This window comes from Chlamydotis macqueenii, chromosome 5 (assembly GCF_036417535.1).
Source record: "Chlamydotis macqueenii isolate bChlMac1 chromosome 5, bChlMac1.mat, whole genome shotgun sequence".
Lineage (NCBI taxonomy): Eukaryota > Metazoa > Chordata > Aves > Otidiformes > Otididae > Chlamydotis > Chlamydotis macqueenii.
Genome location: NC_141560.1, coordinates 12387751 through 12409173, shown reverse-complemented (window position 1 = coordinate 12409173; position 21423 = coordinate 12387751). Strand labels below are relative to the sequence as shown.

General features: G+C 40.8%; 2 protein-coding genes across 8 annotated transcripts; one reads left to right on the top strand and one right to left on the bottom strand.

The window, feature by feature from the left end:
- The first annotated feature begins 643 nt into the window (after window positions 1–643).
- Window positions 644–13307, top strand: ZNF839 (zinc finger protein 839). 3 transcript variants are annotated; one of them, XM_086748392.1, is made up of 8 exons: window positions 644–1303; window positions 2242–3174; window positions 5184–5435; window positions 6205–6297; window positions 6662–6814; window positions 8454–8594; window positions 9576–9714; window positions 11396–13307. In XM_086748392.1, exons 1-8 carry the CDS (start codon window positions 644–646, stop codon window positions 12385–12387), a joined length of 3363 nt encoding a protein of 1120 aa, XP_086604518.1. In that variant the 3' UTR covers window positions 12388–13307. The 3 variants fall into 3 exon arrangements, with proteins under 3 accessions (XP_086604518.1, XP_086604519.1, XP_086604517.1); XM_086748393.1 differs by having other exon boundaries at window positions 2239–3174; window positions 8454–8543; XM_086748391.1 differs by having other exon boundaries at window positions 2239–3174.
- Window positions 2509–21226, bottom strand: CINP (cyclin dependent kinase 2 interacting protein). 5 transcript variants are annotated; one of them, XR_015258635.1, is made up of 6 exons: window positions 21057–21226; window positions 20551–20719; window positions 19271–19397; window positions 17628–17757; window positions 15837–16114; window positions 2509–2649 (listed from the first exon to the last, which is right to left on the bottom strand). XR_015258635.1 is itself a non-coding variant. In XM_086748394.1 (5 exons), the coding sequence occupies exons 1-5, from the start codon at window positions 21061–21063 to the stop codon at window positions 15912–15914; spliced, it is 636 nt and encodes a 211-aa protein (XP_086604520.1). In that variant the 5' UTR covers window positions 21064–21226; the 3' UTR covers window positions 15793–15911. The 5 variants fall into 5 exon arrangements, 1 of the variants encoding a protein (XP_086604520.1); XR_015258638.1 differs by lacking the exon at window positions 21057–21226 and adding an exon at window positions 20854–20927; XR_015258636.1 differs by lacking the exon at window positions 2509–2649 and adding an exon at window positions 13672–13837.
- Between the last annotated feature and the right edge of the window lie 197 nt (window positions 21227–21423).

The window sequence follows — 21423 nt, the reverse complement described above, 5'->3', positions numbered from 1 at the left end:
CCCCCTCTCCTCAATGTGTCCCAGCGACTGCCTTCCCACCCGCGGCACCAATTTCGGCCGCGACACGCGTGTTACCTTCTCGCAAGGTCACAGCCGCAGGGCGCCCGAGGGCTCACCCAGGACGGCTGCAGCATCGGACCGGCTCCGGTGGAGCGCGGATTCTTATCTCTGCGGGGGTGGCTGCCCCGCCGGCGGCATGCTCAAGGTCGCCCCGTCAGGCGCGTTTTCTTCACGCGTGGATTTCACTTCACGCGCGGCACACGATCGCTCGCCGCCTGTTTGTTGGCCTTACTCCCTGCGGGCGGGCGAGCGAAACCCCACGGAGTGAGCGGCGAGTCGCGGAGCACGCACTTTATCTTAAGGGAAGGAAACCGAACGCGCGTTAATTCCCTCCCCGGTCTGTATCGCTCGTGGGTCCCACCCGGAGCCACGCGCTCCCGGCGCCGCACCTCCGAAGGCTTTTGCCCCCGCGAGGCCGCCGTCGGTGCCGGGCGGCCCCGCCCCAGGGGCGCGGCGGGCCGGGCCGGGGCGCTGCCGGGGGCGCCATTGGCCCGCGTGCCGCCGGTGCCCCTCGCTTCGCCCCGCGCCTCCGAGACCTCCCGTGGGGGGCCGATGCGGCTCCCGCCCGCTGACGCCTGCCAAGATGGCGGCTCCTGAGGAGGGGGGCACCGAGGCGCCGCCGCCCCCCCCCACTCCCGCTGAAGACGAGCCCCCCGGGGGGGGACTGGCAGCCGCCTGCGGGGCTCCTCTCGGCGTGGCGGCGGAGCAGGAGGAGGAGGAGGAGGAGGGCGGGGGTGCAGCGGGTCCTGCCGCCCCGCCGCCCCCCGCGGAGGGCCCGGAGCTGCTGGCGGTGTCGGAGGAGTTGGCGCAGAGCTTGGCCGCCCTGGAAGCCGGCGGGGCGGCGGGCGGCACCCTTCTCTACCTGCAGGCGGACGGGAGCCTGGTGGAGGGCGCGGGGCTGAGCGCCGAGGAGCAGCGGCGGCTGCTGGAGCAGCTGCTGGCCGTCGCCGAGAGCCCGGGGCCGGGCACGGCGGAACCGCCGCCGCCTCGGCACGCCGCCACGCCGCTGGCCCCCGCGGAGCTCCAGCGGGTCATTGAGCAAGTGAGCAAGGCCCAGGAGCAGCAGAAGCCGCCGCCGGAGCCCTGCCGCGCCGGGGGTTGCCCGCCGCCCCGGGACGCTGGCCCGCTGCCGCCGGCGGCCAGCATCATGCAGAACGCCGCCCAGCAGCTGCAGAGCGTGGCCCAGCAGGTCGCCCTGCAGCAGGGCAAATCCATGGCGGCCGCCCGGCTCCTCCCGCAGAAGGTAACCGAGGCGGGGGCTGGGGAGGGAGGGAGCCTGCGGCGCTTCCTTGGTGATGAAATCCACCGCCCAGGGCAGATCTCGGGGGTTTTTTAATGTGGGTTGTTTTTTTGGTTTTTTTTTCTTCTCCTTTCTCCTCAGTCAGACCTGCCCTGGGGTGTAAGACTGGAGTCTTGTAGCTGAAAAGCAGAACTTTCAACGAGGTTTAGAAAAATCCACGTTTGAGTGCAGATACTATCTGCTGTGGTCAGTATTTCGGTCTGACTACACGTGCAGCCAAAACAGCTTACAAGAGCTGTTTCACAGTGGTTAAGTGGCGATGCACAGGTAGATAATGCATGCCCTTCTTACAGAAGGTGACAGTACCTAGGCTTTCAGCCCGTGTTTTGGGGTGGTGGACTCGTCAAGTGATTGGTTCCAACTGAGGGAGAAATTTGGATGAGAGAGTATGAGGGAAATGAACAGTAACACATACCTTCTCTTTGTCATCATCACAAAGTTTTTTGAATGGAGCACTTACACCAGATCCAGGACATACTGCAGCATGGCCCGTGCTATTTAGCAGACTGGGGCTCTCCTGCGTTCGGTTTGCTGGAGGTTATGAATCTGCTGAGGTGATGGCATTGACTTTGCTAGTTCAGAACAGGCCTGCTAGCAGGAAGCAAAGCTGTGACATGGCCTAGGAGCAAACTTTCTATGCTTTAGTCAAACAGCAGTCACATCAGTAAATGTGCAGGAAAGCCCCTGGCTTGAAGCAAGGGAATCTGTGCTTTGATGTTAAATCATTGCTTTGATGCATTAAAACGGAACAGTAATAATGTGCATTGGTTTCTTCCTGCTTTACTTTAAGGTCATGAGTGTATCATCTTGATAAGTATTGTTTTCATTTATAAATACTGTATTTGTGTAATCTCAACTCTTCCTTTTTTCCACAAAAGCAGCTGGAAGCCATTTGTGTCCAAGTTCAGCCAGGACAGATGAAGGAAACGGAAAGGCCAATGCCACCATTGGCACCGATCCAATCCAAAACTATAATGCTGAGTCAGTCGGTTGGTAGAAATTCTAGTATGCCAGGACTTGGTATTATTAATCCCCAGATAATTAGGATACAGCCGGTTACTGAAACTGAGCAGCAGCAACAGCAGCTAGTCCTGCATAGTTCTTCCGAGTCTCCAATTCAGATGGTTATGCAGAGACCTTTACCATCTCATGGATCGGTGTCTGTGAACAAGATTCCCAAATCTAAGATGCTAAATGGACAGAAAGCTACACGTGCCACAGCATCAGCTAAAAGGTCTTCAAATATTACCAGGATAGCAGCCAGTTCAGCAAATACTCCAAAACCAGGCCTTGAAAAAAACCAAAAAGATAACAAGTTAAAAAAATCCTTGAAAGTGAAAACTCGTTCTGGACGGATTTCACGCCCCCCAAAATACAAAGCTAAAGATTATAAATTCATTAAAATGGAGGATTTGGCTGATGGTCATCAGTCTGATTCTGATGACTACTCTGAACTGAGTATAGAAGATGATGAAGAAGGAAAGGTGAAGGGAAAGGATGCGTTATTCAGTTCTTCAAATTATAATCTGAAACCCAAAATGTTTAAATGTCAGACTTGTGAAAAATCCTATATAGGAAAAGGAGGATTAGCAAGACATTATAAACTTAACCCAGGCCATGGACAGCTGGAGTCTTCAACTCAAAAAATACCTTTAAATAAGCCTAATGGAAGTATGTTTGTGGACAACGCCTGCGGAATAAGAGGGGAAACAATAAGTCCAGCACATTTGGATTCAGTTGCTGTCACTTTAAATAATGAAAGTACACTAGCTACCAGTGTGGAAGAAAATGTTGATTCAAAGGCTGGAGAACAGGTAAAGTGTGTTTCTTAGAAAAGCTGTCAGTTCTGTGGAAAGTAGAGTGGCAGTTCTATAGCCGCATACTCTTGTACTGCTCAGAAATATCCACCAATGTACTAAATTTCCCATTGAAGTGCTTTAAAAATCAAATTATTGTCTCTTGCAATGTGGCAGGAATAGTATTCTTGCACAGACACATAAAATGTTCACTAAGTGTTCATTTGTTACTGTTTTTCTGACACACAGTTTTTGGCTTGAAAAAACCTTGTCTGCATAAATAGCATTCTTCTCTGCATTCGGGTAAGAATACTGTGTTGTTCAGTTACAGCCTTTAGCATGGTGGACAGCAGGACATCACCCACTCTGTCAATTTTGGTTACTCAATAGAGGTTTTTTTCTGTGATGGAAATTTGGAATCCAACAGTGCTTTTCCTAGAGCAGGTTTTGAAAGTGTGACTTAGCTACCCCTGCAAACCAAACGCTTTGGGGAAACCTGATTCTCTGGATTGGAAGCTGCTTTAGTTGCAAGTATTTTTCTGTGATGTTTTCGGCTGGTCACTTCAAAGTAAAGTTTCTCTTTTAGTGTTAAAATTATTAACATCTTGCAGCAAGAGCTGATACAGCAGCTGTCTAGGAAAAAAATACTCTTTTAGATGTAGCAGTGTCTCATTTATTACTTTTATTTGTAGGAGTGAAGTTGTTCTCAGAAACATGAAAATTGACAGGTTGAGATGCCGATGCAGCAAACAAACCTCCCCCATCCTCTATGCTCTTCTATCATCTTTGGAAAAAGAGAATTGCAGAATACTGCAGTCTGCTCTCTGCATTATTTTATAGTTGTTACTTCCCTGTGCAGCACTTATTTTGCTCAGGATGATGGGAATTTAGAAAAATTTCAGTCAGTCTCATACTTAACACTACTACTGACTGCTAGATTGCTATTGTACCTGCTACTTTGAACTAGCAAATACAGATTCTACAAATCTGCTCTTTAACTCATTGATTTGTTATAGTTTTTGGCCAGGTAAATACTTTTCTAGAAAGAGGAGCGGGATTGTTAAAACTGGTACACTGATAGAGGCAGGAAAGCAGTCAAGATCCCCATGCTCAACCTAGTCTTATGTCATACTTGGAACTAATTTAGTAATTTAATCCCTGGATAGAACTGACATAAATTTGCCCCTTTTAGAGCTTTCCTAATCACTGGAATAGTAGGGAGCTGCTGAATGTTGGGATGAAAACATATCAATTATGAAAAGAAGCCTGATATACCTCGGTATTACTGTAAACTCCTCTCTTAAAAAAAAAATACTGGGACATTCTTAGAAATTCTAGCCTGGAAGGAATGACATATTCAGTAAGAAATCACTGTTTTGTTCAGTAAAATAATTCTGCACTGAAATCACAATGATAACTTAAAAATAGAAGATGTATTTTGAGATTGCCGTGTGGTCTTATAACAGAAGATACTTCTTAGCCGGGTTCTTATGGAAGACTAAGGATTTTGAAAGGTGGAAACTGGGCATTACATTTTTATTTTTAGTTACTGGGCTTGTCACTGTTCATGGCTGTTCAGAGCTTTTGTCTTCATGCTTTGACATAGTTAGAATGAAACCCAGATTTTTCTTTGGGTCTGTTTTACTGCTAATTAAGATTTATTTCTACAACCTTTTTATTTGAAGAGGACATATTTTACTTCAAAAATATTAAACATATTTAACTGACATAAAGCAGCTCTTTAATTACATTCCCTTAATCTCTGTATTTTGTATGACATTTCGTGGATTAAAAATGCTCACCTTGCAAATAAGGGCATAGATGTGTTGCAGAAGTAGCAGTCTTGCTAATGTGTTGGATTTAATTTATTCCACAACTTTCCTTGCAGTTATGCTTGTATCCAGCTTTGCATTTATTTAATATGCTCTTTATTGTTTGCGTAGATGAAGAACTTAATTATAAAATTGTCTTCCTGAAAACACTGATTAAAATGGTCAATAAATACTTTTCTCTTTCTCTTAATTAAGGCTTATAAGTCTGCAGAAAGCAGACGCTTGTTGGCAGAACAACAAAATGAAACCAGTTCAGGACACCGGGGACCTGTAACACCAAAAGGGCCTGGAAGACCCAGACGACCAAAGCGACGTGGTCGACCGAGGACGGGTGGAAGATCTAGGTGTTCTGGAAGGCTTAGCAGACCTGGTCAGTCCCCTTCAAAGTCACTTAGTAGTGTGTCAGCTGAACACAATGTATTCAGAAGAAAAGCTAGGTTAAAAGAGGTATGGTTCTCTTCTGCAATTACTTGACAAGTATTTTCTCCCTGCCCCCTTCCTTTTTTCTTCTTTTTTTTTTTTTTTTAATCACTTATTTTCAAGGAATAATTTTCAAAAAAGATTTTTTTTAAACATCCTTGTGTACTGACAAGATGAAAGCCTAAGACATCTGCTAAGAAGAAAACATTAAATTGTCTTTTAAGGAAAAAAATACTTCTAGCAGAACACTGGACAGAGGGAAATGGGAACTTAGTCTGGAAAGGGACTTTTGATATGTAGATATACTCTTGTATCCTTTTTCAGGGAAAGAACGTTACTAGCTGTTATTGTGTATCTCCTCCAACACAGTAAAAATAAGGAAACCCAAGTGAAGTTGGGAAACATCAAAAAGGAAAAAGAAAAAAAAAAAAACACCACAAAGAAGGTCTTGGGGGAGGACAGAATGGGGATAAAAATCCATGCAATTAACACAATTTTTTGTTTGTTTCCTGTGTGTTGTGGAAGATCCTTTATGGCTACTAAATGTGCTGATGTTGCTCTTCTTTCTATGAGTTGGCAACATTTGTGGGACTGAGTTTTGTCTGTACGTGGGTAGCAACTGTTTTGAGGTTTTCTAATTTATCTCTTTTGGTGTTATGCTTGCATCTATTTTCAAAGCTGCCTAAACATATAGTATATATTTCAAAAAAAGTAGTGATATTTTATGTTCTGAATGTGGGATACATAACCTCTGTGGGCTACTTTGCTCTAATAAACTTACTCTGGCTTTTGACAGTTAATCCAGCAATGCGATAATGAAGACTTAATGGAGCTGGCTCTCCCACGTCTTACAAAGCTTGTTACAGTATATGAGTTTCTGTTGATGAAGGTGAGTTCTTTATGTAAAAACATCAAATTATTTTAGGGAGACTTCCACTACTATACATAAAAAGATTCCTTTAGAGATGCATCAGAATTTCCTAGGTTAGAACTGTGCAGAACATAGATGTCCCACACATCACTTCAGTCTTACACAGGCAAAACTCTGGTAGGTCTCTTGATGGAGTCTTGCTTTTTTTGCTGCCTGGTTCTGTGGCATTTTCAAATATTCTACAGTCTTTTGACTTGAATGTTTCCATTTGAAAAGGTTGAACAAAACAAACTGACAGATTTTAATTTTTTTTTTTTTTTTTTTTTTTTTAAATACACAGAGGGGGAAACAAACCAACCCTTTTTTCCCTTCTTGTTTCTAGGTTGAAAAGGGGTGTCCAGCCAAAGCTTACTTCCCTGATGTGTACAGGGAATTTGAAGACTTGCATAACATGGTAAAGAAAATGGCTTATGATCACCTCAGTAATTCTGATTTGCTAAGTTGCCAGCAGCCTGTTGAGATAAAGGATGCTAAGGTAATAAAGCACTCTATTTGGAAATGTGATTTTTTTGTTGTTGTTGCTGTTTTGTTTTGTTTTAGATGCTTTGCATTTCTATTTTTCCCTGGTAAGCTTTGTTATCCTGGTAAAGTTATTTGAATAAAACATGGGTTTTGATGAGCAAAAATAGACGTTACTCTAAAAAGTCCAACAACTAACCGAAGAGAAAAAGAAATCAGTAATAAAACTACAGTTCTAGTTTATGGCAGTAGATACAACTGGAAATAGTGAAAAATATTTAGCAGTGCTGATATTTGTCTTGCCTATCTATGGCAGTATGAAGCTGCATGTTACTGCAAGGTGTATTTAGCATTAACTCCTAATAAAAGTAGATCTTGACGCTTGATTAGGAAGGAGGGAGCTACATTTAAAACGAAATGGCCTTGATTTAAAGGGGTAAGTGGTTTCATTGTAAAATGGATGCATCTATGCAGTTCCCAGTTGTCCTAACAAATATGAAAGGTAGTGAATACATTAATAAAACTGCAAAATTATTTCAGTGACTCTTCAGATTCATTGTTTATTCAGCTGTATCTAGAAAGACAATGTAGATTTGGTTTTCTGGTTGTTGTTTTTTGTTGGTTTTGTTTAATGCGGATCTCTTATCCTTATGGATCCTTATTGATCTATGTTCCCTTTATTAGAATAAAACAGTTATTTGTAGATAACATATTTTTTTGTTTTCCCTTCTCTGTAGTGAAAACGCTATTTTTATATAGTACCTCCACCAAAATTTCTAAATTATATGCTCATTAAGGTACATCAGCACTGAACTTGCAAGTATGATGGGAGGGGAGCATACTGGAAAACCCAGGGTAGGGATGGTGGAAATAAGATTTTGGTTCTTATAATAATCCTAGTCCTGTATGGACTGTTAGCAGTGGTTACTACTTATTTTTCTGAATAAATCGTGAAGTTCACTTGTACTTAATAAAATCTTTCTAGAATTATTGCATGCTCATCTGGCTATTTTTGTAATTAACACTGATGTTTCTCGTTGAAGAAATGAAATTGCAGCAAGTAAAGGGATGCTGTTGATACTAGCAGTCCCAAAATGGAACCTCTTTCTTGCTTCTCTTCAGTGTTAATGTGCCTTCTAAATATAGAATTATGCTCTTTGAAACAAACAAAACCAACCAAACAGAAAAAACCAAACCAATCCAGTCTGGAGAAGCTGTATAGTAGCACACCTATATAAGGATGAAGCACATAAATGGAATGTGGGGAGGGAAAAAAAATGCTCAACTACTCAGGGATACTCTTAAACAGGAAGACTTAAGTATTTTTTTAAATAATGGAGAGCCTCAGCAGTGTTCTTTATTAAACTCTGCTCTTAGTAACTGTCTCTAGATTCTATAGATAACCATTGTACTCCTAATTCTTTAGAGTTTGCCTATTAATATTCACCTTCAAATGAAGGTTGTGCTATATTAATATGGAGGCTAGTAGAAATCATGGGAGTATAAATACACATTGAGCTGTGATGATTGATTGTCAGGCTAGACTCTATGTAATTCTAGTTCAGTTTTAAGAAAAGGAATCAGTATTTCAGCATTTGTGTATTCAGACTGGAGAGGCTAACTTTTACTTTTTTTTCCTATAACTGTTTTTAAAGGTTGCTGAATCACTAGGAATTACAGAAATACTCACTGGAGAACGAAAGACGCAAGGTGTAGACTCTTGTTCACAATGTGTAATTAAAATGGTTAGTGAGCAAGTGCCTGTGGAGATACTGGGACAAAAACGGTTAGCTGAGGTATGGAATACCTTTGTGAAAATTAAAAGTGAAACTAAAACAAATTAAAACTTCTTAAAACAGATAATACTAGTATGGTTTTGTAAGGAAAATTATCTGACTCGTGTTAAAGTAAGGCTTTCATGGTGTTTGGAGTTTGGAAATGCTTAAAGAAGTACTCTACTCTGGTAGCACAGCAGAGCATATAAGGTTTACTTTGGGAAGACGGTAGCATTCAGGACAGAATCTCAAAGGCTTACAGGTAATGTCATGATACAGGGAAGAAAGACTTCTGTTGAGGCTCTACTAGATGGGGGCCCCACAATGAGAAGGATCCCCAGATTCTAGTAACTTGTGTTGGAGTAAATGGGCTAACCTACAGCAGGCTTAGACACTGGAGAAGTGGTTGCTTTGCTAACTGGTGGTAGGTAGAAGTGCATCAAAACAGTTCCTTTCTTTCTAACGAGTCAGTTCACCAGATTTAGTCTGTTTACAGCTGTAGCAGGGAGCAGTGTTTCCTCTTCATGAAAGTCACATCTCTACGGTCTGTTGCCTTAACTGTTATATTTTTTACTTAATTCAGAGTTGTTTCTGGTGGTGGATAAATAAGACTAGTGTTTTTTTCATTTTCTGCCTGTGGTTAAATTTAAGAGCTGATCAGGATTTCTTGGGCAAGCTGTGCATAGCCCTTTATTGAAGATTGAGAGAGCTTATAGCAGGTTTCATGCCATATAGCTAGCTAATCACAAAGAGGGATGCTTTAATGTTGAGGCAAAGGCAGATTGTTTCAACCAAATACCAAACGTAATTGGTGGCATTTTGGCACCAAGTGTGAGGGCTGTGTTTAAATCCTTACCTCTTAGGAAGACCTTTAGTGTAAAATCCTGTTTTCAAGGAGAGTATCAATTCACTCCCAAGAAGTGCCCACAATTAGTTTGTCATCTTTTCCAATATTGTCAGCTGTTATGGTGGCAGCCAGTTAATTATCTCTTGTATTGACAGAGCTCAGGGGAGGAACTGTTGCCATCAGCCAAAAGGACCAAGTTAGAAGACGTAATGGAGAATGTGAATAATGCTTATACCAGTCAAGATGAAGTGAAAGAAAAGAGTGGGAATTTGTGTACACTGTTTGAAAAAGATGGTAACCTCTTCAGATTTTCCAATTCTGTTCTGTTTGTGGAAGAGCTGAACAAATCTTTTTCTTCAAGCTACTGTGGTTTTTGTCTCAAGGTTTCATTTCTTAACTTGCTTCCCGGGTCCTCCAAAAGCAGCTGTTTAACTGGAAAGGCCACGGGGAGGGGTGAAAGTTGTGGATGGTGCAGACCACAGCAGCAGCTCAGTTGTGAATGAATGATAATCCAGATATTGATACTACTGCAGTACTATGAGAACAGTACTGTCCTGTACTGTGTGCTTCCTGAATGCTTCCTGTCTGCCCTATCCCTTATAGTAGAGATGGTGCATGACCTTTGTGTCAGCAGTGGAAGAGCAGAGGAAGAGGAAGCAGTGTGTGTGTCCTTCCTCTTTGCCCCAGCAGGCTGCAATAGCAAAATCATCAGAGCTTTGTGGATCCTGGGGGAGATGGAGAGCTGGTGCCAGCTGTCCTGTACCCCAGGGAAGATGTGGGACCTGAAGACTGGAATTGAGGCACCATTTTGCACCACAGTCTTTGGGTGGTTGCCTTTCTTTTTATCCCTTCTCTGTCTTTATTCCCCTTGCCCCTCAAAATGGCAGAGTAACAGTGGATTAGAAAGGAAAGTGAGATGGGTCCCCACCTGTAATTTCCCAAACTCCACTGGTCTCTTATGTGAAGGTGTTGCAGTAATTCAGAGGCATTATGATCACCGTTGGGAAAGATTCCAGCCCTTATACACGAGATAGGTATCAGTACCGTCCTCTTGCTTTGTAAATATCTTTTTTTGGTGTTGCTATAAGCTACTTTGCTTTTGCCCTTTACACCTCTTTCTGTCAATGATTGGGGTTTTTTGTTTTCCCCCTGAAAGGCTCTCTGCACAACCATGCTTATTGCTGGGCTGTGAGGTTTTTAAAGTTTTGTTTCACTTGGGTCTGCTGGTAGGGCTTTTGCTAGTCTACACTACAAAAAGTTAGAAATGGTCCCTTCTGCAGCGTTAGGCCTCCTTTGTTGTGCAGGGATATCCTTCATAACAAAAAACCCAACCAAACAACCTACTTGTTCATTTTGATCTTCAATAATAAAAACTGGCAGCTCATGCTACTGCAGCTTAGTAGTTATTGTTCAGCTACCTACTGGGTTTGTGACCTGGCTCTTGGTCCAGGTCAAGTAACTAATAAAACACACTAAATTTCTAGTGATTTTTACCTTTTCTGTCACAGGAATTACCACGGCTAACTAGATATGTAGTAACTTGATGACACATCTGAGTCCAGGATAAACTTGATTATCAACAGAAATTTTACCAGGTTTAAATGCCTCTGTAAATTTACTAATGGTAATTGGGGATGAGCAGCTGACAACTTTGTGCTTGGTATCTTCTTTATCTTTTAATGTTACCGGCTATATGCCAGATGGAAAAAATTGAGTTTGATGTTCAGCCAGGTCATTTTCAGGACTAACAGAAAAATGCTGCTTCTAATGTAAAGTCCCTGGAGTATTTTTATACTGGCTTTCTCATTGGGAGGTGCTGTGAAACTTCTACAAGGTGCTTCAGGTTTGCTAATTTGGAGGAAGCAAGCAGGGAAGCAGTCTAGCTTTTCCTCCAAAATTATTGCTGAAAAGTAATTTTTTTTTTTGGACATGCAATATTTGCCCATCAAAATGTTATTTTTTTTCAACTTTTCAGGTTTTAATCTATTAAATGGAGAAGTCTTGCTTTCTGAAGATAGGCATATCACTTGCCGCACAACTGGAAGTACATTACCAACAGCAGAGGAACATAATTCACTTGTTAATTCAGGAGCTAGAATTGATGTTGAAAACTTGGGTACCTTCTCCCAGACCATGAAAATGAGGATAGAGTATTCCCAACCTCTAAACATACAGGGACCAGATATGGCAGGTGACGCATCTCTGCTACATACTGAAGTTGTATTGCCTGTTGAAGCAGATGGCTCACCTGGATTAGTTCAAGCGCACTTTGTGAGTGAGAATACAGCAGGTGGACTGTCAGCTCCTGAACTTTGCAACTCTGTGTCAGAGAATGCAATGGGCAGTCAGAGCACTAACCCACCAACGAGCAAAGAAAATGTTCACAATCAAAAATATCAGGAAGTGCAAGAAGAAAGCTGTAATTTTGCAATTAAAGAACATTCTGAACAACTGCATAATGCTGATATGACTGATGAAATGCAGGAAATTGAAAAAGTTTTTTCAACAAACATTGTGCCAATAAACTACCCACACGGTGCTCAGACTGTGTCGCACCAGAACCCTGTCCAGGAAGCCTCCCTGTCTGCTCACGTGAACCATGAAAACTCTTTTAAAAATGTGAATGAATTTTCTTGTGGGACAGAGGAACAACATGAGCTGGAGAATACAGTTACTGTAGATGAAACTGTAGCCTTTGAGATTACTAATGAGAGCCATGACTTTTTGTCTCAGGGACATGAACAGATTTTTATTCAGACTTCAGATGGGCTTATCCTGTCTCATCCAGATACTGCTGTTTTGTCTCAGGCAGATGGCATCGTTATTGTAACCGATTCCAATGGTACCACAATGCACATTCGCACACCTGAGGGGATACCTTTGGAAACTGTGGAAGCACTACTGGCAATGGAAGCAGATGGCCAAAGTGAAGATATTTTGCTCTCGCAAAGTGAATTGGAGCCATAAATTAGAAAACTGTATATGCTTTCTTCTGGAAAAGACTGACTCTATAAAGTGTATATTTTTCTAATGTGAACACTGAAATAATTGAAATTTAACTTATTTGTAAACTGTTTCTATGCCCTGTACTTTTTATAACTTATGTTTATATAAATCTAGCAGCATTGCAACCAAAAATTCTAGAATTAACATTGTTCTATTTGCTTTATATGTTGGGGGTGGGTGGAAGGTGGAAATCTGTCAACCCTGAAACTGTTGCACTATTCCCTTTTGTTACATAATTCCTTTTCTCTCTAGCCATCTGAAAATACAGTAAGTTCTACTGCTGTTCAGCAGTGATGTGCTGTGTACTGGCAAGCTGTATATGGGTAAAATAAAAACTATATTAAAAATGTGCATTTTCTGTGCCACTGAGATTGCAAAACACTTTGTTATTGCGCTTCCGTAAAGCGAGCTTGAATGTTCATTAGCATCTAGGCTTGACCTGCATAGATCTGCCTGGAAAAATGGGCAGTTTTAAATATAATCCACATTTGTGCATTCTGGGAATAATGTGACAGCCTAGCTGATCCATACTTAAATAAACATCCACTGAGTTGGAGACAAAAATAGCCACAAACAAGGTCTGATTTGTACTGAAGTGTTGGAAATGTATTTAAATATGCTTGTCTAATGTTTAGCCCCACCTTTAAAAATTGCTGTTACTTAGGAATGGGAAGGTGCATAAGTAGTGATCTGATTTTCCTTAATGAGACACCAAATTCTTTTTTTACTTCAGTCTGTGATGGTCTATTTTTGTTAGACTTATATTGTACTTTTTTCTTTCAGATGATGCATCCTTTATCAGTTCTAAGCTTTGACCTTCCTAGTACCTCTGCACCCTCCTGTACTATTTAATCATAATAAAAAGGTAGCCTTGACTATAATCCCTGTTTCTCTATGGAGACAGAAAACTTAACAAATTACTTATCTACTGCTATCTTCTACTTCTGCCTAAGTAGAAGATTAATTTCATTAGGCAAAACACTGCATTTTATGTGTGGATGTGAAAGATGTCATCCTGTTAGTAAGCTCCTGTCTGGTGGTTGGCTTTATGGTGTAGTTTTTGAGTTTTTTCTCTTTTTTTTAGCAGGTGGTAAAGGTCAGAGGATACAAGCCTACCTTATAAATGAAGATACCATACAAAGCAAGGTTCTGCTGCTCCTTCAAAGTCTTTGATTGCAGTGAGCAACTCTTTATTATACATTTTGTACTGACTGTCTATAACAAGATCTGAGGGCCTCAAATAGAACAATGAACTGCTTGCAGCTGTAATGGCGAAACACGTCTGCAATTATTTTGCAGTAATCTTCCTACATCTGATAGCAGTCAATCAGCAATGGGGTCTGTGAATATGAAGACTCTTTCCTGAATAGCTTATTTCCTGTAAGAAACAGGAACAAACCACAATTTCTACCTGTGCAGAAAATGAAAATGTGCTTCAATTCTGCCTTCCCTATTGATTTGCACATGCTGGGAAATACAATACACCTACTCTCATCTTAAAAGAACAATTCTATAAGTGAAGCAACCTTTTCTCCTTGGAAAATATTTTTCAAGTATGAAGGTGTTTCCATAGTGACAAGGGTCTGGCCCTACTCAGATAAATTAAGGTGGCTGTTAAACTAGGTGGAACACTTGCACAGAAAAATAATAAAACCCAGCAAAGTTATTTGTAACTGATTGTATTCTCCTTGAGCTACAGCAGAATTTCTTTTTAGATGCTAGAAATCCTGGGTAAGAATAGAACACTATTAAGCTGTCAGAAACAACCTCACTGTTGAACAGAGCAACATGTCGAGAAAACCTTTCCAGTTCATGTCTGTCTGTTCCATTATTGCAGGGAACTCATGTATTTCCTTACCAAGCTTATGGGGTTTCAGCTCGGAAATAGTTAAGTAAGTGACCCTACTTCTCCTATCAGAAATATGTTCCAGAATTTCTCACTGGTTTAATTAGATTTTTCTAGTGTCAAAGCCACATAATTTCATAGCAGTGTGCATTTTGTGTCACTGTCTTTTAGTTCAAATAGTTGTTTCAAGGAGAATCAAGGGTAAACATCTGTCAGGGCACAACGAGTCAACAGCACTTGGAAACGCTACACAACTGTGTGAAATAGGAGATCTAAATCAACAGTTTGTACAGGAGCAGGTCACACAGGCAATCAGTAAGTGGAAGGAATTTAGATTATTAATCATAATGAAGTAGAGCAGAAAGCCTAAATTCACTACAGATTAGGGATTTAACTAAAAATATGATGACACAACTGCGTAGTTTCCACATTGTAGTATGCTTTTCTGAAAGGTGCTGATTTGCAATAGCAGCTAACAGTTATTAAAGGCTGGGTAAGTGCAGCAGCGTTTCCACGCTACCCAGGTCTGACATAATGGTATGCTACAGTGATTATTATGTCTTTAGGAGTGAAAGCAAATAATTGAGTTCCACTTCAGCATTTAGCTGTTGCATTAACTGTTTCTCCTGAATACACTCTCTGCTCTCTTTTCCAAGAAAGCAGCATGAAAAAGAAAAGCAAGAATTTGAGACACTGATTTCATGTTATGTAAACAGCTAACCAAAAATACAGAGGGGGCACGCCTTTAACCAAAAGCACTTGACATCAAAAACAGTAATCCAATGAAAAACTCACTGGACTCTGTGATAGGAAGCAAACAATATGGGATAAGGCCGTGACTGAAGCAGGTCTTGGTTTTATTCAACAGATGCTTTTCTGAAACATGTCTAAAAGAAAAGAAGTTACAGTGAATTAAAAGAAACAAGACCTTTCCATATAATGACTGTGGAATGGTGAGTTGTACTAAGACTTCCCAGCATGCCAGTTCAGGTTTGGATCACTCTTCAAGGGTGATGCACCTAAGCACATTACAATCAAAACCAAACCAGAATTTACACCAGTGTCTGCAACAGCATTTCAGAACCACATACCAAACTATGTGGATCCTTCTGGATCCACTTTCGGATCCTGCCTTTTTGTTTTCCTTTCCTTTTTCCCGTTTATAAGTAGAAAAACACTAGCCCTGTTACATCATGCAAAAAAAAAAAAAAAAAACCACAAAAAAAAAAACCACCACAAAAAAAAAAAAAAAAGAAAAGATCAAGAAGGGCTGAACTTCTATGATGAAACGGACAATGTAGGTATTTTAGACTGTCAAGACTTGGAAAGCAGTTAAAATTCTTTGCTGTAGGTGTCTATGTGCATCAAATCCCTTCCAGACCACCAAGCAGTGGAATTGCAAGGAACGTGGCCTCCTATCTGTAGCCTCTCTATTGAACTTAAAATGTATAAAGCAACCAAAACCAGATTGTCCCATGCTGAGAAAGGAGTATCAGCTGAGACAAAATAATAAATACAAATAGAGAAAAATATTTTTAATAAATTTTTCAAAAATTTAACTTACTTGGTAAGTCTTGGAATTTGCCATTTCAGTTTCATGTCAGCACCGTTAGAAGCAAGCCATGTAACATTTGAAATTCTAGCATTGTCTATGTCCAGTTTCCAGCAGCATGGCTTCAAGTAATAGTTTGCTGCTGTTCTCAATGTAAGGCTGGTATAACCACGATGATAAATAGACCATCATCAGATCCTGGTCAGCAGAATGAGCAATGTCTTGTACAATTGTTTGCTTGAGTTGGAGTTCCTTCTTGTACATTTCAGAGAGCTTCAGAGAAACCTCATCTGAAATGGATTGAGAAACCAAGGACGTTGACTAGAACATTGCAACAATTCTCTAAGAGTTAAATTATACTTGTAATATGTTGATCATTAAAAAACTCCTATCTTACATAAGCTATTCCCCATATTTAGACATCTTGGTTTTTACAGCATTAATAATGTTTGAACACTAGAATATAAAACACTAACCAATTTCCTCAGCTTTTGGATATATTTTATATACTTGTGATTTTGACATGAATCCCCTTTTAATTCTAGAATGAGCAGTGGTATTGATTCTCAGGACCTGCTGTAAAATTATCAGTTATAGCTATTCCTTCAAATAACTGAAATTTTATTTTAAGAGTTGCTAATGCTATCCTGAAACATAAGCCTCACATTTCAGAGTCACTGTTGATTTCAGCTGATCTAAAGGATGACCCTCACAGGCCGTCAGGCACTTTAGCAATGCATTATCACCAATCAGTGATACCAATAATGAAAAGTAACAGTAAAACAAAACAACAGACCAAAACTGGAGTGTGTAATATAAAAACTAATATTGTTACTAGTTACGTTAGTAATACTGGGGGGGGGGGGGTGTGTAAAATATATTTATGTCATAATCTTTAATTAATTTGACCTTCTAAAAAATAAATACACAAATTATTTTTAAAAATTAGTGTTTCTAACTTGTTTCTAACTTCTGAATCTTGTATTTCTAACTTAGCCTGAGCTATCACTGTCTTCAAGAGGATTTAGTCTTTCATGGAGTAGAGACCATCACTAAATGATTCAGTTATGACAAGTGTTTTGACAACCGTTGCCTTTGTCATTCTTACCCTTTTAAGCCGGCAGAAACTAATACATAAGATTCCTGCTAACTTGTGGTAGTGAAGTAAGAAGCAGGGCTTCACAAAGGCAGCAGTTGGTTTGCATGCAATCAGGCTTCTCTTGAATTCAAACAGTTTTAAAATTGCGGTAATACCAGTTGGGAGGCAGTACCTTATGTCAAGTGAATGCTAAAAGGATTGATATTAACAGTCGACAGGAACTGAAGATTTATTTACTTGTCTTGACTGACATTGAGATCAGAGGAATTTTTCTTTGGCTGCCTGAGAATTAACTGAGGTATAGTTTGTTCTTTTCATTCAAGGATTTCATATCAGTATCAAGTAACAAGTCAAGTCAGTTAAGCCCTTGGCTTAACACTACCAAGCTGCAAATATGTCTCTCTCTACAAAGGATGTGGCTGCTGCAGCTCGGACACCGTCACTGCTGACAAGCTTAGTTTTACACTGTAATTGTTGCATGTCAGACAATGCTTGGCAATTCATACAAGCAGCCATCAGCAGTAACCCTAAGCCAAGTGGTGCATTCATGTGTTTATTGATTAGTCAATTATAAAGGAGACATACACACACTCTCTCGCTCTCTAAGGGAAGACATCCACATAAATGGGTTTATTTTTCAGTCCTAAATTAGATGACATCAACGATACAATGCAATTAGCTAAGATAATCAATATTTTACTTACAGAAGTATGGTGTGGGCCATGTATGAAAGAAGGGTGCTGTGCAGTTCCCAGCTCCGTGGTGGAATATTTCCAAATCACAGATTGCTTTAGTAGTTGAAGTAAGCTTTTCCATTTTCAGTTGTATTTTTGTCTGAAAATCATGAATGTGTAGTGTTAATTAACATCTCAGGAACATTAGGCTACTATAATACGAAACATTTTTTTTAAAACACACTATTTCTGAAAACTATTTAGTCTTAATATTTCTAACTCATTTTTTTCTAACTCCAGACAAGAATCAAAGCTGGAATTTATATACAGATTTATTATGAAACATGCTAAAATTTTGAACACTGCAGAAACAACTTACTGACTCCGATTTTGCGTAATTCTTTTGTTTCCCCCATGTAGAAATATATTAGAACACCCTCTCACTGGGTTTCTCCTGCAGATCAAAGATCTACAATCAATGATTCTATGATCTTCGGAAAAGATCAGCGGCAGGTGAGAAAAGGAGCTCAAGCTACGATTGACGATATATCTACGCTGATTTAATGGCTTGCTTTGAAAAAAACAGGTAATTCCATCCACTTCTTTCATGTTCACCTGACTTTGTGCATTACTGATGAGGACCAGTATTTACAACAAAACAGAGCTTGCAGGCAGTGCCTTTAAGTCAAGGAGCTAAAATACATATATTTCTATAAAATGACAAGCTGGTACAGACTCATAAGGAATGAAAAATCAGATCTTTCTGTAGTAGCTATGTGTAGTATCCAATCTAACACCGGCTGCTTAGATTCATATTACTCAGGAGTAACAAAAAAATACATCAACACACTTGGTAGCCTGAATACAAAACTATCTCAAGGAAAAAAAAAAAAGAATAAAACCCACAAATTACTGTTACTTTTTCCCATAGAACAATTTCTTGAGGAAAATCTAGTTGCTTTCCTGCTTAGTCTAAATACTAGACTAGCATGCTCTCTCTATAAAAAATAGGTCTATTATCTTTCTAATGGTCCTCCACTATGGCAGAAGGCTGTAAAAGTTATTTAAAATTAGAATTTTAAATTACAGTATCAGGCAAAAAACATATTTTTGTTTCCTGTCAAACTGACAGGTGACATTAATTCCTAGCAATGCATCCAGAAAAAAAAAAAGATGGGTTACATAATAATTATCTCACTCTACTCTCTAGAGAAGGGGTTCTGCACAGAAAATGCAGGTAGGCAGACTAAAAATGTAACTGTATTACGTCTGATCAAAGATAGCTGGAAGGATACGATGGCAGGTAAAACACTGCTTTATGCTTTGTTGTTTGTTTTGTTCTAAACAGAGGGAATATTCAGGATGAAAAAACAGAAAACAGGTGCAGTTTCAGAATGCATTTTTTGTAGGACTCATTTTCAGAAGATTACTTTATAAAAGGAGAAGTAGAATTATAAACAGAAGGCAGACGTAAACCCAACCTTCAAGTTTACCAATCAAGCAAATAAATGGTGCACACTGGATTTATAATCATTTAAGTTTGAAGCCAAAGAATGATGAATAAAAATCACAATTCCCTGTTTAAAACAAATATGTGAGGACGTTTCTTTATGTCATACTTGAACACACTTGGAACGGATTAACATTGACTAAGACTGAAACATGAGCATTACCATATGCTTTAAGGTCTCAAGTAATTCTCCACAGCAATTGTCCAGTTCTTCATTGTATTTTGGAGTTGGCTTTTCAGATTCTGTGACACTGTTATCACATGCTATCTCTGTTTTTTTGTCTTGAAATCTAAAACAGAAAAAAAACATAAGGCAGAGTAAACAACTGCATATAGGTTTACTCAAGCTGTGCAGATTTAAAATCCACGTGGTCTGATCCTACAAAATCTTTCTCTCACAAGCTGTTCATGAGAATTCCAACAGAAAAATAGAGACATTGATAGTCATGTAAGCAATTGCGGCTGGTACCATAACCTTCAGAGGAACACAGAATTACTCTACCTTATAGCATGTGCTTGAAAAAACAGTTGCAGATGTGAAGATAACACCTCTTCCCACTTTACCATGCCCCCGCATTGGAGGTTATTCTCTCATAATGGACAAGGTATGCCCAGGCTTCAGCTGCTCCAGCTGACAATGTAGTGCCTCACTACAAACTCACCTTCGTACACAATTTAAGCTAAGGCATTTAACTGTGAACCCAGGACAGCTAATGTACAGATACCTAGCCTGTTTTGCTGACTTTCTCACAGAAGCTCTAACTTTAGACAGGAGAGAGGGAGCAAAAGCAACATCTGACACCATTACAGCAAAATATTCCTGAGCTTGTACCTGTCAGACAAACCCTGTTCAGCTGTCAGGACTCTGGAGAAGTTTCTTCTCAAAACTCTGCTAGTTATACGTTTTTCTTTACAGCATGAAGATAATAGCTCTAGCAAAGTGGGGGTTTTGGGTTAGTTTTTTTTTTTTTTTAATCATCACCATTACAACTTTCTTGCCTACATAAATCACTGATTCTTTCTTAAAATCTGCTGAACTTTTGACCTGAGTGAAATTTGGTACTACTGGCCTCAGCATAAGTATGCAAGAGAGTAAGGGAACTCACATGGGCTGAGATCTATAGGATTAGATTCAAACTTTGAACATTATATAAGTACTTTAAATATCTTTTATGCTTGACTATGTATAATAAAATTTTCAATTTCTTGCAAATATCATTACTTTATGAGATTATTTTAATCTTTATGACACATTTATTATTTGAATGTAAATAGTTTATGTAACGAAAAAGTGCAACTGCTGAGTTTGACCTAAGAACTAGCTTGTCCACTCTGACATGTTCTTTCCCCATCTCCAAAAAGAACTTTATAGAGAAGAAAACATTAATTTTTCAATAAAGGCATCTTTACGCTGTCTTTACTTGCAGGTATTAGCGTACTTACTGCTCACTGATCTTCATGTTAACTATTTTGTTTGCCGTAACAAATCCATCATCATTCAGTCTCTCCCATTTCATTATTAAATTATGCCAGTCTGCCGCATTATCTTTAATTTTTCTTGCACTGACAGATAAAACAGGTCTTCTTGGTGTACCATCAGCAGGACTTTTTGCTGTATGAGAAAATAAAGAAATTCAAGCCATTTAAAGCATATAGAATCAAACCAGTGTGCTGTCCGGCAGCTGTTTGCATGAATTATTTCTCCGCTTTACTGCTGAACATTGATTAAAGTAAAATGGAATTTACATTAACTGTTGGCGAGGCACAACAGATCCCTTATTAACTTATTTAGCCAGGGCCCGGCCTCTGGGTGCTCCCTGCCGCCCCAGGCCAGGCCCTAGCCCCGGCCCCCCGCCACCACCTCGCTCCCACCCCGGGAGAGCAGCCGGCCGCGGTGGCACGGACCCGAGGGGAGCAGCCCCCCCCGGCCCCCAACGGCCCTCACTCACCCGCCATGGCGGCGCCCCGCGGAAGTGCGCTCACGTCCGGCCCCGCCCAGGCCCGGCCCCGCCGAGCGGCGCAGGCAGCCGGGGCCGCTGCTGCTTCGGGGCCTGAGGAACGCTGCGCTCCTTCCTTCCCCTCCTACCCCGCTGTCGGCAGCTATGGCCGCCCCGCGATCCTGAGGAGGTGAGTGGGGCCGCGTCTCTGCGGCGACAGGTGGAAGCCGCCTGCGGGTCTGTCCCGGCTCTCCCTCCCCTCCCCGGCCGCCGCAAGCGGGGCCTGCCCGCGGCCGCCTGTTGCGGCCGGGCTGAGCCCGGCACGGTGAGGGGGAGCCGGCCGGTTCTCCCGCCCGTCTCTGGGAGGCTCGTGCGGGTG